The sequence below is a fragment of the Artemia franciscana genome, chromosome 3 (assembly GCF_032884065.1).
Source record: "Artemia franciscana chromosome 3, ASM3288406v1, whole genome shotgun sequence".
In the NCBI taxonomy this organism is placed as follows: Eukaryota; Metazoa; Arthropoda; class Branchiopoda; order Anostraca; family Artemiidae; genus Artemia; species Artemia franciscana.
Genome location: NC_088865.1, coordinates 50,164,263 through 50,183,570, shown reverse-complemented (window position 1 = coordinate 50,183,570; position 19,308 = coordinate 50,164,263). Strand labels below are relative to the sequence as shown.

Here is a 19,308-nt window from a genome sequence, read left to right as displayed (position 1 = left end):
TAAGAAAGTGAAGTACCAAGCCAAGTTTTGGTTGAAAATGTGGATTGCTTGCGGTAGACCTTCAAGTGGTCAAGTTTTTAGCATCAAGCAGAGAACAAAATCAGTTTATAAGCGTTATCTTCGTGCAGTTCGGTTTTCGGGCGCTGAATTTCCGACAAACGGTAAACAGTGGCAAAAGGTTCTGAATGTGCCGAAACTCGACGAATCTTCTTCTAGTGATATTATTCCAAGATTGTCGTGGATTAAACATTATACGCGCATCTATTCCGCTATTAATTATGATGTTCATAGCCGTTTTACTGCTTTAGTGGCGAAGGTTCTTCCTAATAGTGTGAGCCAAAGACATGTTATGCCTGTTGATAAAACTAATATTGTGAAATCTCTTCGACGGTTAAAGTCAAAGTCTTGTGACCTTGATGGTATTTGTGCCGCTCATCTTGATCAGAGGTCAGCTGAACTTCTGTCGCATCTTCAGTTATTATTTCAGATGCGCCTTTCAAGGTCTATTGTTCCTGATTCATTTTTATGTGGAAGTGTTACTACTATATTAAAGAAAGGAAAAGATCTAAATTCGTGTGATTCGTACAAGCCAATTACCGTCACCTGTACTCTAAGTAAATTATTTGAGTATATTCTACTCCCACATATCGATGAATTTGTTAATTATGAGGCTTACCAGTTCGGCTTCCGGTCAGGTCTGAGTTGTCAACATGCTCATCGTGTGTTAGCGCAGCTTATTAAGGAAGCTACTCGGAATAGTTATAGTCTTTATTTTTGCACCCTTGATATATCTAGAGCATTCGATAGCGTTTGCCATGCTCAGGCTTGGCATGCTCTTAGTCAGCTTGGTGTGAATGCGTCTGTGATTCTGGTTTTGAAGTTTTGGTATTCAAATTCTTATTTAAGATTAAAGTCAGGAAAATGTGATTTTTTTCGGACATATACCAGTCAAGTGTGGAATGAGACAGGGAGGAGTTCTCTCTCCTCATATCTTTAATGCTTCTATTGAAAATGTTTTGTCTGGTATACGTAGTTCTTGTTTTACAGGATTCACAGACGTATCATACTTAGCTTATGCTGACGACTTGCTTCTTATTAGCCGAACTGAGGCCGGTTTAGCGCTTCTGTCCGATCCGTGGCTGTTGCATTTGCAAGAATTGGATTATAGCTAAATGTAGATAAATGTGAATTTCTTATATTTAATGGGGTAAGTTCGTCACATTCTTTGGATTGCATTTCTTTTTCCTTATCACAAGTTACTTCTTTTCGATGGCTTGGGATTTCTGTCTGCAATTCTTTAAGTCCTTTTCGCTTTCAGATGATTCGGGATATTCAATTTAAGCTTAAACTGGGGTATTCTAAATTTGTTGGAAATCGTGGAAATTTCCGGCGACAAGCACTTACAAAGCTGTACTCGACTTTCTGCGACCATTCTGTGTTATTTTGTGCTGTTTTTTTTTTATGCTTTCGAATAAAGGTGACGTAAAGAGGGTCAAGACGGATTACTATCGGCATTTAAAGTTCCTACTTTATTTACCACGATCATTTCGGAACCGAAGGTTAATTAGTAAATATCAGGCAACAGATATTGTTCTTTCAGTGGAAAAACTAAGTTCAAATTTCATCGATCAAGCGCCAATCTGTCTTGGTCCTAACAATCATCTTATCCACCTGTCCTAACAATCATCTTATCCACCTGTTTTGTTAAATTGTTATTTTTTTTTCTTGTATTTGTGTTATTTGTGTTTGTGTTTTTTTTGTGTTTTTTGTGTTATTTGCAGTTCTTTGTTTTTCTCCTTGTACTCCACTTTTTCCCTTTTTGTAAGTGGGTAAGAAATAAATCATTATCATTATTATTATTATTAGATGCAAGGCTCCAACCTGAAGGGTTTAAGTCACGGAAAAAGTCTTGTAACAAGTGGTTTAAGTCGATTAGATGGAAGTGGTGTAAGTCGATTAGATGCAAGGCTCAAACCTGAATGGTGTAACTCACGGAAAAAAAAAACTTGCAAAGTAGACAAGAAAGTAAAACCACGTTTTTATTTGTTTTTTTTTTTTTACACCAAGACTATAAAGAAAGGAACCTTTAAAAGCATACTGTGCTGTAAATACTAAGCAATGAACAAAAATAAAATACTACGTGTAAAAAGCATAGAAAGCACAGGAGCAGCCCAAGATCATTTGCAGAAATGAACATGAACATGAAGAAATGAACATATTTTGAGATACTGATGTTAGTACCAACTAATCCAAGTATCGTAAGATCTTGCACAACTAAGAGGCACGCATGATCATCTCTGGTTTTTAATTTTTTTTTTTTTTTTGTGTGTGTGTAGGCAGCATTGGCTAAACATGAAGTACGAAATGACGAAGAAAGAAAAACAAAAGATAAAACAGCAAGGATAGTAATTTGCTGTCAGACAAGTTGCTTTTATATCCATGAATAGAATTCATGCCCATTCTATTTTTACATCTTCGTTTCATTTCTTTTTAGAATTAAAACAAAAAGTTGTTCACTAGCTAAAAATTATCCTTGTTATCGCTTGGTCTTTTGGTTTTTTCTCGGTTTTTCTTACTTCTTTTATTTAACTAATTCAAATTTTCCTTTTTTACGTTTTTCACAACTGGTGCCTCGTGAGAAAGGTAAACAGGCCCGCTACAAATTTAATTTTGGAAACTTAGCATAATTCAAACCTACATGGTAACACTTCGAATCAAGGAATATACAATTTTCAAAGCTCAAGCTACACAACACACTTTTATGTACTTTTATCTACAAGATCTAAAATATTGGTCTTAAACCTTGACTGAGTCTCATGGTTCCGTGTACAAAGGAAGGCCCAGTAGAAACTTTAAGCACCTACATCAGCCAGAACAAATACGAAGCTCATCAGTGTCAGTAAGCCAAAGCCATAATGGGGAAATATAGTAGACACTCGGCAGTGCAACTGCTAGGAGCAAACGAGCTAAAGCATGCTTGTTAAAATGTAACTCAAGGCTACCAGATTCGCGTAGCTCAGCCGCAAACCGTAATTTACGTGGTCAACCAGGAGAAGCCTTGAGATTCTCAAATGGCCCCCGTCAATGATACCTAGATGATCAAGTTATGCCCAGGAAAACCTTCCCTTCCTTAATTTTAACGAATAAGGAATGTAAATGGGGGGAAGCCTTAGATGACAAGGAAGGTTTAAAAAAAAGAAACCCCGTTGGTCCTTTTCGGCAATAAAGTAATGCATCAAAATAAATTTGAGAATAAAATGATCTAAAATATTGTCAACTGATAAGGAGGGATTATTCGCATTCAGCTCATGAAATAATCAAATCGATTTCAGCAAGTAATTTAGTAAGAATCAAATCAACGTGACCCAAAAACGTTTGCTCAATTTGCTAATTATTGACATTTTAACTCAAAATAGAAATTAGACATGGCTGTCAAAACCTGAATGATTAGCCACAAAATTAGCCGTATAACAGCCATTCAGTTTTGTAGCTCAACTTCAGGGTAATTTTAACTCACCTGGTTTGGAAATTTGTAATTACATCAGTGGCTTTTTCATTCCCTTTATCTTTCTTCATTTGCTGAAATCCTGACCAAGTTGTGATATAATTAGAAAAATACTCCAAAGAATGGTTTAATTCAACATAGTAGTTTTCTCTGATGCATTCCTTATATGGAATTATAATGTCCTTATATTCTGCGTCGACTGAATACCGACCAGGGCCCCAATAGCCTTTTGTTTCCACTGAATAGACCTAAAAGATTGTTTTAGTTCTTACTAAATTACAAAAAAAAATTCAAAACAAAGCTTTCAAAAAGAAGTCGAGAGATAGAAACCGTATACTTGATTTGAAAACTTAAAACTACCATAAGCGAATAAGTGAAACTCAAACGAAGAGGAAATAAAATGAATAATCACATCAAATGAAAATGAAATTAATAAACAAGTTAACCACAAAACGAACAGAAAATAAAGCGGCAACTCTCCTAAGCCCCCTAGGGGTCAGAATGTCATTTTCAGATTGCTCAGAACAAAATAGTTTGAAAAGTTTCTCTTTTACCACTGTAACAGGTAAGAAAAAAATTCCACTTCTAAGATTTAGTATTATTACATTAGTGGGCCATTTTGGCGCATTGGGAGCCATTGGTGGCGGATAAGACGTCGACAAAACCGTTCCACTCGCCCCAAAGTGGTGCTGCAACAATGACTTCTTCCCATTTAGGTACTAATGAGGTCTAAGGCGTCCCCAGATTTCGATCAAAAGTTCACCACAAGGTGTTCTTTGGACGACCTCGTCTTCTACTCCGCCTGGTTTCCGATTTTAGACTGTCCGAGAAAGGCGGCCTTTTTTCGTCAGGAGTACATAGCCTAAATATATCTGCTTCTTCCTTAGAACAGCAGTAATTAGCGACTGTCCCGTTCTACTGCATATTTCAGAGTTACTGACTCTCTGTTACCAGCTTATTTGCATCTTTTAAATATGTATCGATCCGATTGTTAGATCATTTTTTAACTCGTCATTTTATAATATGGCTTCAGCCTCCTAAACAGATCGCCTAAAAAATTATTATTTTCCACTAAAAAATTCTCCTTAGGGATCAATTCTGTATATTTGAAATAATAAGAATCAATAAGCAAGAAAGTATCCTTGTAAAATAGCATAGTAAAACTCATAGTCATATGAGTCATTATTCTTCTTCCCGTAGTTATGATTAATATAGTTCTTTGGCTCGTTTCTGTGCCTTCTTCGGGCCATTTTTAAGGCCTCTAAAACCCTTCTACCTACAAAAACCGGTTGACTGATTTAGTCCAGACAACGATCCTTGAAATTTTCAAGCCAATCGGTAGTAAAAATCATTTGGACCAATTTCAGGATTCATTCTTTTTTCTCCTACTAAACCTAAAAAAAAAGTTAGTTTTTACCCTTTTTGCGCTCAATTTTTAGGGGATCTGATTTTTTCGCTTTTTCCTTATGCATTGGGATTCCCCTGGCCAAAGGACTTAAACAAACTTTTTTGGGAAACTGTCTCCAAACTATGATTGTTGTTTTTCTTTGCTTTTGTTTTTTATAGGGTTTCCATGGTTTACTGTTTGAAGTATCACGCTGTTCAAAAAAAAGCTTGTTGGCCCATTTTAAGGTGAACCAATTTTTTGGCGTTTTTCTTGCACATCAGGGTCGCCATGGCCCTGGAACTTACGAGTGTAAGTTTGAAGTCATTTAGAAATTGCATTTTGGTCCCTGTTTCCAGGATTTTTACTAGGATTTTTACCAGGATTACTAGATTTTTTTTTCTATTCTATTTTATGCATTGTTTCCTTCTCAGTTCAAGGACTTAATCATGGAATCCTTGAGCCGTTCAAAATAGGTTTTGCCCCTTTTCGGGCCCTACTTGGGAGGGGGGACCGTGCATAAAAACAATGCTTTTTTTAATATATTAGGCTACCCTACCATTGCTACTTCTTGAAGCAAGTTGTTAACTGATCAAGGACAAACAAGAATCTTGGTGAATTTCCCCCCCCCTCCCCATAAAAAAATCTGGTCCACTTTGCCAATGTAACGATCCTTGAAAGCTGAATGCCAATAAAAAGAAATACACTTTTTCGGCCACAATTTTAAGGGGGCTTCGTCACCCGTGGCTGAAATTGTTATCGTACCTCAAGGTCCAGGTTGTCCAGAGACTTAAACAGTTTTATTTTTAAGTTTTTCAGAAAAGAAAAACTTCGTAAGCAATTCTGGCTCCATTTTCAGGCGACAATTTTTTTTTTTTTTTTTTACAAAGTGAGATCCCATTGGCTCAAGCTTTCAGATGTAAATTTCAAGCTAATCTCAAAAAGTATTTTTGCCCATTTTCAGGGATTCCTAAGCTACGCACGCTTAAGAGTTACCTTGGCCCATTCAGAGCTATTCAGAAAAGAAGTTTGAAAGTCCTTTAACGGGGGAACAAAATTTTTTTCTTTGTTTATGGTTTGCACATTTGGTTTCTCTTGACCCAAGGATTTAAAAACAGAAATTTTCAGCTGATCAGACAACACGTTTTTGGCACTTTTAAGACCACATCTTTCACACAAATTTAGAAAAATGGTTTCCGAAATAAAGTTTTCAAACAGAAGTCAAGAGTAAAAACTTAGCTTCGTTTTAAAACTTAGAACGAAGAGAAACTATTATGAATGAATAAATGAAATTCGAAGAGGAAAGGAAACAAAATGAATAATCACAACAAACGAAGATAAAAGATACTGCTATAGATAGGGGGCCATTCCCAAAACTATGTTTTGCATTGTAGTAGACAATAGGTTTGCCTTAGACCAGGTATTTAAAATAGCAAGTTTAAAATGGATTAAGGACAGCTCTATTTTTGTCGTTTGTGCCATCGTACCCTTTAACATCCTGTGTGGCCCTCTTAGTCCAAGCAATGGCCCTAAAAGTTTCAAGCTAATAGGCAAAATTAGGCCTCTTTGGTCATAATTTGAGCCCTCAAATTATGCTTGGTCGAATCCATGCCCTCAAGCTAAAGTCTTTCTTGCACAATGGAATTTCCTTGGCCAAGAGATTTATGGTTTTTAAGTTTCAAGCCATTCAAAAATAAAAATTTCAATTAGCCCTTTTTGTTTCTTGTTTTTCTGAGAGGATCATGAGCAAAACTAAAATTGTTTGTATATTAGGATTCCCTTGTTCCACAGACTTGCGGTTTCAAGCTTCGAGCCGATCAGAAAACCAGCTTTTGGTTCTTTTCGGCCTCATTTTTGGGCAAACATATATATTTCTATTTTTTTAATTGCTTCATTTTGAATAAGAGGGACCCTTAATCGAAGAACTTGGATTAAAGGGACAACATGCAAGTGCATTATTCAAAACCCATTGTTAGGCAACATTTTTTTCACTTCTTTCATTGTACTAATGTATAGGGACAAATGTACTTTTGTACTGGACCCATGGCCCAGGCACAAATCTTTAAGGTTGGAGTACGACTATCCGGTGTCGAAACGCAATGAATATATATTTCAGAAGGTGTTCGGTTTTTGACCAAAATTGGTGTATACAGATTTTCAACTTTAGATACCAAAATTAGGATACAGTCGTCTAAAATGAAAATAAAAGTATATATTTCACAAATGGTTGATATAGCCTGTGACTGAAACAGATTTCACAAAAGGTCAATCCTTAAAAGTAATTAAAGAGATTAGGATTGCAGTGTGTTAAACTTTAAATTAAAGTCCTAAATTAAAACAAACTAAGGAAACATTTCGCAAACCACGATTGGTTCCTTTCGAATTTGGGTTGCAAGAACTAAAAGATCTGAAAATGTATTTTGAACCAAAAATACATCTTTGTCCCATCTGTCAAGAAGTTTTGACTAGGAGGGCTTTTATGGTCTATCAAGAGTTAATTTTTAGTAGAAGGCAGTTGTTTTAGAAATTCTGTTGAGACATAAACCTGATGCTAATATCAAATATAAAAATTAAATAAATATTGCATAAAATATATGATGATTTCTAGATTTTTTTAAATTACAAATATTGGGCTAGTATTATAAAATAGAAGCCTAAAATTGTTGTGTGCAAACCCTTATAACTCTTATGTGACCACTGCTCCCCATGACAGTTACTACCTACATTTACTATTAATTAGCAATAACTGGGACTATTAGTAATGCTCATTAGCCATAATTTCCACCGTTACTGTATTTAAAAATCCAAACAGAAATTAAATAAAATGAACAGGGTTTTTCAATAGAAAGCAAAGAGTAAATTTAGAACTTAAAACAAGCAGAAATTAACGTGAATGTGATATCAAACCTAAAACGAGCAAAATTATTATGAATCCACATTAAATATGAAAAAAATTAAAATTGAAATATATATTGAAGAAAAACTTTAAATGAGCATATAAATTACCACAAATAAAGATGGTGTTACCACCATCAAACACTTCGAAAGGCTAGAATGTCATTTTCACTTTACTTAACACAAAATATGTTCTTTGAACAGTTTTTATTCATTTATTAGAACATTAAGAAAATTAATTTTGTTTAAATTTTCAGAAACGTTACTCAAAACTTGATGCCTGGGCAAAAACAAAGCCACACTAGTCAATAAAATACTATGGACCGATTATGTTTGTGGTTTGTAATTTCTCGAATTAAACATTGTTAATTTTATGCGTACAATTCGTACCTGACCAAAGAGTCAGCCATAACTTAAAAATGCTTAATTTCCATGTTCTTCATAAATCTTCTTCTATTTTTCATTTACAGGTTTGACTATGGTTTAGCTCGGGCCTAATTCTACGCCAACGTCCTTTCTCTTATGATACAACTGTATCTATAACAATCCATTGAGATTTGTTATTTTAATATGCAATACATTTTCATCTACGGTTTCTTCTTCTAAATTCATGCCTTTCAAACATATAAAAAAATAATTACGTAAAACAAGACTCAAATTTAAGCATTTATTTTCCTTAGTTTATGCTAGTGCAAAATGACGCTCCATGTTTTTGTGGACAGAAACGCCCCATATATTTGTCTTAAAATTTATCAACCTAAAACATACGAGACACTTCATTCAGTTATATTGTTGAAAAGAAAACTTATTTTGTCATGATTTTTTCCTTTTAAATCCATTTTTTGGAATATTCAAAGAAAGCTTATTTTGTCACTATTTTTTTTTCCCTTTTAGACCCATCTCAAATCTGCGCAGTTTGTTCAATTTCTAGTTAAGCATGAATGATAACAGACTATGTTTCTGGGCAGTTTGTTGGGGGTAGGGGGGCATCAAAAAGTGACTGGTGTTAATTTATGTTCCTTTAATTTTTCTGTTTATTCTAAGTTCAATTTCTTCAATCAATGTAATTGCTATTTGTTCCAAGTTTTAAAATTCGCTATTTAATTTTAATGGAAAGCTTCGTTTGTTTGTGATAGCGGTATCACAATTATCACATGTATCAGCGTATCAGAACGAAATCACAAGTATCAGCGGTATCACAAGCAAAGACAGTGACCAATAGAACCCACCCACGTACATGCCACTTTACATACTGAACCCTTGGGGTACAGAATAATTATTTATGGATTTTAATTATTAATAAAAGATCCTTGGGGTACAGAATGATTATTTATGAATTTTAATTTATTAATAAAAGATCCTTGGGGTACAGAATAAATATTTATGAATTTTGGTTATTAATAAAAGATCCTTGGCGTACAGAATAATTATTTATGAATTTTAATTATTAATGAAACGATCCGTCTCTAATTTTGACCATTAAATTTCGGGAAATGTTATCGTTCTTCAGTGAGCGATTCAAACGAAAAGATAATTTATAAAGAATTCTGAAAAATATTTCCTAGATCCCTTTTATGAGCATTACCCCCTCCCCCTCCTACATTTTTGTGAATTGGTTTCACTGCTGGTGCACCAATGATGAGCAAGTGTAATCAAGTGCAAGTTAAAGAAGTAGTCCCTACCCTCTTATGGGATCCTAGACCCCTAAGAACTGGTATGCGTCTAAAACCATGACGCACAAAATATCTCAAAATTAAAGATATTTATGTTTTATCTCTATCTTCGTTGGCATATCAATACTTCCAGGGAGATCTCCCATGTTGTTTTTCGGGACCGCTCAAAGTAGTAGGGGAAGTAAATTTGTATATAGTTCGTAACCGGGAGGATGTGATGATTCCAGCTAGTCCCTCGGTTCGTTCAGACTTCGGCCTGACTGTGACTGTGGGGCGTGCTTGGAACTTGGTTCCCGCTGAGATCCGGCAGTCACAAACACTTGGCTCCTTTAAGAGACAGATGAAAAGTTTCTTATTAAAGGCTTCTTATTAAATGTTTCTTATGGTTTATTTTTTTTTCTTTTTTGGGTTGTTGTTTTGTTGGTGTTGTATCCTCGATGACGCAGAGAGTTTTAATTTGTATTTCATTGTCGGGTGATGTGGGGGTCGCTGTTTCGTGGGGACTGCCGGTGAGTTGATTTCTTTTCCTTATATATTTATATTTAGATGTTGGTTAGTATGTTTATGACAAGTTTTATGATTCTTTATTTATTGTATGCCGTTTCCCAAATAACGGGCCATTTAGCCCTTTGGGATACTGTTTTTGTTATTTTATAAAAATAAATAGAACTTGAACTTGAAATACTGAAACATCTCCATGAATCTCTCTGCAGAAAGTGGGCAATTATGCTGTACATGCAATTATTTGCGAATTCACTTGTGATTTTTATAGATGCCTCTCCTAATATGTCACTTTGATGATGACATTCAAGATATTTTAAAACGTTGGGCATATTGAACTGAAAATCCCTGCACAAATTTTACTATCAGAATGCTATTGCAAATATAATATCTTCCTTTTATTTTCATTTTTGTTCCAGTAAAATTGTCTTTTTTGGGGGGCTTTTAAAGCTGCAATTCTTTAACAAATTTAGTATTGGATATTTTCCTTGAAACCAAATTATCCATATCTTTTATATTTTGTTTAAAACTTTAAAAAGCCGTAGCCTCTTCAACGCTATCAACTACTTGAAGATTTGCCATCGGTTCCAACAATTACCATACAAGATAATTACCAAGTGGGACGTTAGCTATCCCATACAAAGACAAAAATTACCCAAACTCAATATCCATTCATAAGAACGGCCAACAGGTATCACAGTCGACCTCAACAAAGGTGGTTGTATTCCCCAAACAGGCGAAAAACAAGAATATTTTTTTATCTATCATACCCGAGTTACCAACATTTTGTGCAGCTGATAGAATCAACCAGAGAGGAACCTGAAATTATAATGAATTTCTGAAAGTGAAGAATTACAAAACTATACAGCCTACTAAATGTTAGTGAAATGATACTAAATGATTACATGATCTACTGCATCTTTCAACTCCTTTTTAAATTCAGGAATATTAATCTCGGGGAAACTGTATCCATATAGAGCAATAGCTCCATTTTCTACAAGCGTTCTATCAGCTTCTTTAAAGAATTTCGGAAGATCAAACCAATGAACAGCCTGGCTAGCTGAGATCAGTTGGACTGAGTTAGCAGGTTCTGGTATATTTTCAGCCAATGCCACACTGAAAAATAGACGATATAGAAAATTGAAAGAGTCCAAAGAGTTATGGGTATGCCTCACCTTTATTTTTGAAACTATTATACGAAAAAAACAGGGTTTTATCGGGAGAACCCAGGGGGCAGGGAGGATGGTTGTTATTACGCACAGCCTCTGAGGGGGCGTTAACCTGTTTCTTCCCTAATTTATATGGTATTGATAGTGAATGTGGGAAAAAAACCTGACATGGTCACCGGGCACTGAAAACCCAAGCTACGCCTTTGGCTCCACCTTGGAATATGAGAAGTCAATGCATGAAGAAACATAAATTTGACTGAAAACACTAACTATTCAACGTTTGTCAACTATAGGGAAGGTTTGTCAACTATACATCACTTTTAGGGGACGTGCATCCAATTTTTGTGAGAACTGGAGGGCTAACTCTAAATTTCAAATGGCAATATATTCTGTACCAAATCCTACCAAAGTTGTAACTGCTCAAACCATAACGTAAACTAGGATTCAAATTAAAAGGCAAGCTACAGAAGCCAAAAACTGGATATATACCAAAAAACATCTTTCGTTTTAATTGTATGTAGAAATTGGAAAATACAAAAAAAAAATCAAATAAGGTTTTATCACGCAGTTGAAAACTTCATCTTTAACCTTCAGGGGGTGTACATCCTCCCGTCAGGGAGGGATCTGAGGGATTAGGGGCAGGATTACAATTTATAATGATACAGAACGTATAACGCCACATATAAGGAATCTAAAAGGAAAAAGAATTAGCAGCTTGCTTGATTTTTTGTTAAGCTGCCTTACTTTTCTCCTGTGGCTTAAACAGTTTTTTTCCCTTAAATCGGGGGTTGGCAACCTATGACCCATTTATTAATTTGAAGTGACCCGTTTCAGCTTCTAAAAAACTTCAAAATTAAAATCACAAAACATAATTATAAAACGAATATTGTTAGTACATAAAAGAAAAATAAATACTGAAAAACACGCTTCAGTTTGATGGCATAATTGTGGCAACGACAATAAGCGGAATATAGCGATTTTCTCCAAACATATTTTACCATTATTAGAGATGCGTCATAAATCGTTCTTTCAGTTTTAAGTTATGTTCAGCCGCACAAGGATAGAGAAGTAGTTACACAGAAAAGTAATTTGTTACTCAGTTACCTAAGTAAATGGTTGCTATTATTTAAAAAAAATTATTGCTCGTGACACAAAAATGCATAAAAGAGGTCGTTCTAAGAAGTGTAGACGGCCAAGTACGGATGTATCGCAGATGGTGTCAGATTGATATGTAGTTTATGCAGAGATGTTATTGCCCCCAAGATTCCCAACACTGAGCGACAATTTTTTCGGAACATTAGCAATATCAGTAATATGACAGTGGAAGTTTTGTCAAAAGCTACAATCACACTACCGGCTTTGTTGCGGCTCTTAGCATTGGTATCAATGGAAACCATTTACAGACGGCGAATTTTTTAAAAACACATTTATAAATCGTTCCAATGACTTGCTCAATGCCTCTGCAATTAAAAAAAAAGGAATAATTCAGAGAATCAAAGAAGCTTTATTGTTAACTAGAACAGGTCAAAATCGCGTTAAAAATATGGTCAAGAATCAGGCCAAAATAACAGGCCGAAAATAATTTGCAGTGCAATGATGTAATGTGACTTTTGGTTAAAGAATATTTAGTAAAATACTGTTTTAAAATAAAAATACTACTGAATCATACGCTACACGCATTATGACAGATTTTTAACAACAGCTAAAAAAAGGTTGCTAGCCATTACCTTAAATCCTCAAAATTTTTACAGATACATTTAAAAAATATAAACACGATTAAAATCCATAACCTTTTTGTTTAAAAAACATTTTGTATATTATAAAGAATCTGGCTTGAATTTTCGCTGATGTTCTCCTTTTCCTCTGAATGTAATCCCCAAAAGGATGAAGATTAGATAAAATTTCAATAAAGTCAAACTTTTTCGGGAACAAATTTGTTCATTTTATTACTACTTATCTAGCTACTAACTATTCTAACTTCTACTTAACTTCTCCTTATGGAAGATTAAATTTGCTTTTATGGAATTCTAGTTCTAATTTAGTTTTAGACTGGTGTTTTAGAAAGTGATGTTTACAAGGTGATGGGAACTCAACCGAATTTGATAGTTTCTGCTTTACATGCCAATAACAAAAACAAAAATACTACACAGACTCCGATATTACACAACTAGGGCATTTATTCTTAATCTAGTTCTAAACAAATGTTCACAAAAGGAGAAAAAGTTGACTGTCCAGGCGATTAAGTTTGCAAACGAAGTAATTTTACTTCTTTGTGAAGCGATATTTTAATTAACGGAATTCAACTTTCTGTGCAACATATCAATTTTTCTGCCATTTTTCCTTCCAAACAACAGAAACATATCCTGTTTGAATATAATTACTAATAAAATTGCTCATTGATGCGATTCACTAAAATTTCTTATCACAACAATTTTTTTATGTGTGCACATACACTTGATTCCATACCAATTTGGTTATGACCCAATAACCTCTTTTCTCTAGATTTTAGAAAATACGTCTTTTCCGTATTTTGATTCAAAAATGACTTTTTTGTACTTCAAGTGGAATTGTCCCCCCCCACCCAGTTAATTCTGTGGATCGACGCCAATGGTGGATAAATTCTCCAGGTCAAGAAAAACAGCACCAAAATAGTTGTTTATAAGCAACTGTTGCTAAAATACCTAAATACTACATTTTGGGCCTTGACTCTTTTCGTTGCCTCAGCTATCTGCGCACGACTGACATCTGTTCCATGGACTTTTGTAAAATAGGTTGATAAAAGCTCCGTACTTTGTCCACTACCACACCCAACATCATAGGCAGTAAGCAATGGGCCATCATACTACAAATAAACGATCAGATCAGGTTAAAGTAGCGGACAAAAATTTGGCTAATAATTTGATGAATAACCTATCTAATAATTTCCTCCCTGCGCCAAGCCGTGTACTGTAAATGAGTAACTTTAGATGTCAGATCAAGCCCCATCTTAAAAATAATCAAAGTCTATCTTTCGTTAAGAGTTTTACGTTTTGGGCTATATTGCGTAAGCGGAGGTGATATATATCTTAACTGAAAACCCCAACAATAGCCTTTTTTCTAATCATACAAGCTAGCTCTCCGACGATTAAAATATCTGGATCTTTTCTTTGTTTACGCTAGTTCTCTTGTAATTAAACACAACGAACTACAAGGATAAGACGCACGGATACCAGCGCCATCTATCTGAGATAAAACCTAGGAACTACGAAAGCATGCTGTATGTTGAACACGGCTACCTAGCCGTGAGATAGTTATATTTATATAATCTAGTTTACTTTTTATTTGCTGGGGGTATAAGTGTGTAAGTTTTATTTTTATTTCTTTGTTGGTATTGGATTTACCACTTGTTTTATATGTTTGTTAATGAAAGCAAGCTGTCAGTCTGTCGAATTAAATTATATTTGAAATTTGGTAATTTTTTTTGCTATATATATGATGAAAGTGTATTGATTGATGTTATTTTTTAAATTGTTTTTTGGTAATTTTTGACGCCACTACAATGAGGGATTTCCTAAGGACGGTAGGACATCCCTCTTTATGTAGGAAGTGCCAGGATATTGTTAGTTGTAAATTTTTTGGTTTGTGCACTTTCTGAATTTTTGACTATTTTAATTATTGTATTTATAATTGATTTAATTGATATTTTATGATTTTTGACAAGGTATTAGTCTAATAGTTTTGTGTGTAGTAGATTAATCAGTACGACAAAGCATGACTGTGAAGATTTTTTTTTTTTTTTTTTCTAGGTTGATGATAAAACAGAAAAAAAGATCCTGGAGCATAGAGAAGAAATTCTGGAAGCTCCATTCAATTACAACAATAACAACGGCTATCTATGTTACAGCTTTTGAAAGGTAATTTGCCTGAACGTAGATTTCTAGAATAAGAAAATAAAAACAGGAACCCCATAACCGACAGAAAAAGAAGGAGCAATCTGATCTCTCTAGTTACGAGCTGAAGTCTGACAACTCAGTCCAGTTTTCTATTACTGGATCTACATCAGAAAAGGTTCGGATGTTTACAAACCAAATTAACTCATTAAAAAAAATTAACAGAAGCCACAAGCCGAAATCTTAAAATTGAAAAATATGAAAGCTATATTTAAGGACCTTGTCTATGAAATGGTAACATTCAACATCTAGTCTCATGTTAATGAAGCACTTAAGAAAATAAGAAGAAACAGACCCTTCAGCTACACCCAAACTCTGTTCAATTTGAATCCACTTAGCAATATGCATATACAGCCTCAAAACCAAGGGTGTAATTTACTACGGGACTAGGTTGGCAACTGCCCCCAGATCCCCCCCCCCCGTTGAAATTTACCGTCCTCAAAAATTCTGTCAAAACTAAGATAGGCCTACGGCATTCAAGCATCCACAGAAAATATCAGTTTTCTTTAGTATACTTTCGCCTTTACAGTACTTTATGGCTCATTTTTCACTTGACGAGCGAATGTTGGCTACAACTTCGCCTCTTCAAGACAAATTACGCCACTGTTCAAGACATGCATCTCTGAGCTAGAATTAGCTATGTCAACTGTGAATAAGACTGCAAAAGAACGGCAAACTGTAATAAAGCTTGTCCAGCATAATTTCTCCTGGTTAAATGATTGGAATAAATAGATAAATATTAGTAGCCATTTCATAGCATTGGGAGTAACAGAGGATGAACCGTTGGAAAATACAGGATCCAAGTTCCTCTCCATGAATAACAATAAAACCAGGGATTCCACTGAAAGCTTTCGACTTATTCTCGGCATGAATCAACGCATAGGTCAACTACTGTTAGGCGAAAAGGAAAATTTAACCAAATATGTGATACTTATATCTACAGCATTGATAAAACCACTTTGACTTTAGCTAATCCACTTTGATTTAGGATTTAGTTGAATTAGCCTTAATTGATTTAGCTGATGCTAATTCGACGCTGATACTCAGAAATGTGTGGTCCCAAAATGGGGATAATCTGTACAATTTCCCCACTAGCATTATCAAACGATGATCAGTGGCGCCACTCTGTAAGATCAGCCAATCAACCCAGCGCTAAATGAGTACCTGGAAATATCTGGGTAAGGTGAACAGGAAGGGTGTGTGAAAACACAGAATGGTTGGCCCCAAACCCTCACTGAACCTCCTGGCTGAAAGGGCAAGAAATGGAAATCAGCACCAATGGTGAGGCCTGTAAGGTCCAATGCCGTATTCTTTACCTTTTTACCATTATAAAAACAGGATAACATTACAAAACAAAGCCAACACCTATAAAAGGAAAAAAACTGTCAAAATGTTATTATATCTTTTGTGATGTATGGGGCAGTTTTTTGGTGGCCGGCGTTTACCCCCCCCCCCCAATAAAACCCCCCGGGGAAAATACTCCCCCCCCCAGAATAAAATACACCCTTGGAAAAAACCACCCCCATGCGGCTCGTTGGTCTCCAATTCCTTTGGAATTTAAAAAAGGACTAGAACTCTCAATTTCTGATCTAATGAGCACACTTCGAAGTTTCTGCGAACATAATGTGGAGGTGTTGATAAGGAAGGTGCAGTCACCTTCCTATACGGAATAAATTCTGTTCATTTTTGGATTTAATGTTACTCTTTACTTTCATAATAATAGCCTAGACCAGGAATAATCCCAGAAATCATAGGGGAGTAGATATCAATTCCGCATTTTTGATACGTTTTCTAAAGTTTCTTTTTACACCCCCCCCCCCCTCCACACGCAAACAAAATCCTGATTACGGGCCTGGGGATTATGCATCAATTTCTACCTGGCCATCCCCTCATTTCTCCTTTAGAGCTAATTCTGTGTGTATGTGATGGTACAATGAAAGCTGGGATGTTTGTCTTTTAAAATGCAACCTTTAAGGTATCTGCCTCCCGCCCTAACTACAGAAAAATCATAGAACCCCACTGAAGAACTTTAATTGAATTTTCAAGTTTTGTAACTTGTCAATCAAACAAACCGTGGTAACGATCTGTAACTAATGAACTACATGGCTCAAAAGTAACCAAAACTCGAAAAAACGGAATTTTGATATTAAGATATAGACCTGAAGGTTTTGCTTATTATGCTGATTCCATATATTTGAGATTTATTAACTTTAGTGTTACCCATCAAAAGCTGCGAGCCTGAGAAAATTAGCCCAATTTTTGAAAAAGGGAGAAAACATCCCTTACAGATCAAAGAAACTTAAACAAAATTACAGCATCAAATTCAACGTATCCAAGAACCCTCTTGTAGAAATTTCAAGCTCCCATCTACAAAATTGTGGAATTTATATTTTTTGCCAGAAGAAAGATCAAGGATGCGTGTTTTTTCTTTTTGGTTTATGTTTCCCATGGGTGATTGGATCGAACCAATAGTCCTAGAATATCAGGAAAGGGCTCATTCAAACGAAAGGGAAAGTTCTAGTGCCTTTTTGAGTGACCAAAACGATACAAGGGCAAGAGGCCCCCCTCCTGCTCACTCCTTTTTTCCTCGAATAGATCTATTAAAATTTTCTAAATTTTGAAATGGCCATTTTGTTCAGCATAAATGAAAAGTCTTGTAATTATGCATTTGGGAATAACATGACCCCTTACAACACCTGGAGAAACGACTGTAAGTCACGAAGCTTGTCCATTGTTTACGTATAGCATTTGTTACTGAGAAGTATACAGACACTTTTCCGGGAAGGGGAAATTTTCTGTTGTGAGGATTTTCCACAGGGGAGGGAATTTTTCGGTAGCTGAACTTTCCAGGGGAAATTTTACTCGGGAGGAATTTGCTAGAATTTCTGCAATATTATTTTTATTTGTCTTACCGACTCAATTTTACATGTGGAGATATTCAGGGTAATCGTCCACGGCAAGTTTTTACCGAGTTAGAATTATATAGAGTATCTTTCTGTAGAAGGGGGGGGGGTCTCCACGGCATATGTTTTTCAGAGGGAACTTTCTGCGAAAACAACTTTATACTAGGGGGTGGGGGCTTCTTGCTGGAAAACTTTTCCATGAAGGAGGGAATTGCCGCCTAATTTTAAAAACAATCAGAAATTAAAGTCTTCTTCAAATGAAAGTGAGCTAAGAAAAATTTTTCATTCGAGATCATCCGCAAGAAATTTTCTGGGGGAACTTCCCTGGGAAAGGGGTTATTTTACGTGAAAACAGCTAAAACAGCTTTCCAGGGGAAGAATTTTCTATGGGGGGGGGGATTTTTCATTGAGGGGGAGCCGTATTTCACGGTATTATTTAAAAATGATCATAAATCAAATCAAAAAGAACAATTTTTTCAATTAAAAGTAAGGAGCAAAGCTTAAAACAGAAAGAAATTATTACGCATATAAAAAGGGTTTCCCCCTCCTCAAAAAAAAGCTCTTTACGCTAAAATTTTTACTTATTATCCCAATTCTTTAAGGACAATTGTTCTAGCTAATCTAGCAATTCTTGTTCTAGAATACAAATTTATCATAGCCTATTCTCGGCTACAAATTTAAAGCTTGGGACTAATCTTAGAAAATCTTTAACACAGGATCTTAAAGCTAGAACAACATATCCCAATCACAGAAAGAGTCAACCTTGGATCGAGTTAGTCTAGGACAAGTGTTGTGAAACAGAACAATTGTATTGAAATAGGCTAGTGTGCACAGGTCGCTTATGTTTAAATTCAAATGTCCAAAAACCAGATGTTTTCAAAGATTGTAGTCGGCCAATCCCAACTGGACTAGTCCTAACAATAAGCCAATCAGAACTATCTAGCCCTATACACATAATGTCCAACATTAGTACCCTAATGTCTATGTATGGAAAAGCTACTTCTTAATCAGAATATGTGGCCAAGATGAGGGACTTGCCGAGTACTTGGGGTCTTGCCCTATTTGTGGTTTATCTTCTTTATTCAGTTTCTTTGATTTTGTTGTTTGTAGTCTAGTCCCTAATGTAAAAATCTGTTTGATTTTGTAGAAAATGAAGTTTTGTTACAAATTAAATCGAATTTTTTGTTATAAATGAAGTGGAAGTTTTTATTACAAATGAAGTTAATGTCATTTCTAAAGAAATAGAGAAAAGGCGAAAACGCTGCATATAATAAAGTAAGAATTATATGACTTTAGTGTTTTCGTTTAGTTGTATATACGCTAGGACAAGATATCTAGTAGTCATTGGG

At 35.2% G+C, this 19,308-nt stretch overlaps 1 protein-coding gene and 1 long non-coding RNA gene across 16 annotated transcripts in view; one reads left to right on the top strand and one right to left on the bottom strand.

Annotated features, from left to right (window-relative positions):
- Nucleotides 1-19,308, bottom strand: part of LOC136025372 (putative methyltransferase DDB_G0268948) — a 31,359-nt gene that overhangs the window by 4,146 nt on the left and 7,905 nt on the right. For all 14 annotated transcript variants that reach the window (XM_065701339.1, XM_065701348.1, XM_065701346.1 and 11 more), the window contains 3 exons: nt 13,809-13,969; nt 10,864-11,074; nt 3,518-3,753 (listed from right to left, as the gene is read on the bottom strand). In XM_065701339.1, the coding sequence (XP_065557411.1) occupies nt 3,518-3,753; nt 10,864-11,074; nt 13,809-13,969 (608 nt within the window). The remainder of the gene's footprint in view (nt 1-3,517; nt 3,754-10,863; nt 11,075-13,808; nt 13,970-19,308) is intronic.
- The window catches only part of LOC136025374 (uncharacterized), a 110,331-nt gene that overhangs the window by 86,595 nt on the left and 4,428 nt on the right, over nt 1-19,308 (top strand). For both annotated transcript variants that reach the window (XR_010617080.1, XR_010617081.1), the window contains one exon: nt 14,913-15,020. This is a non-coding gene — a long non-coding RNA (uncharacterized LOC136025374). The remainder of the gene's footprint in view (nt 1-14,912; nt 15,021-19,308) is intronic.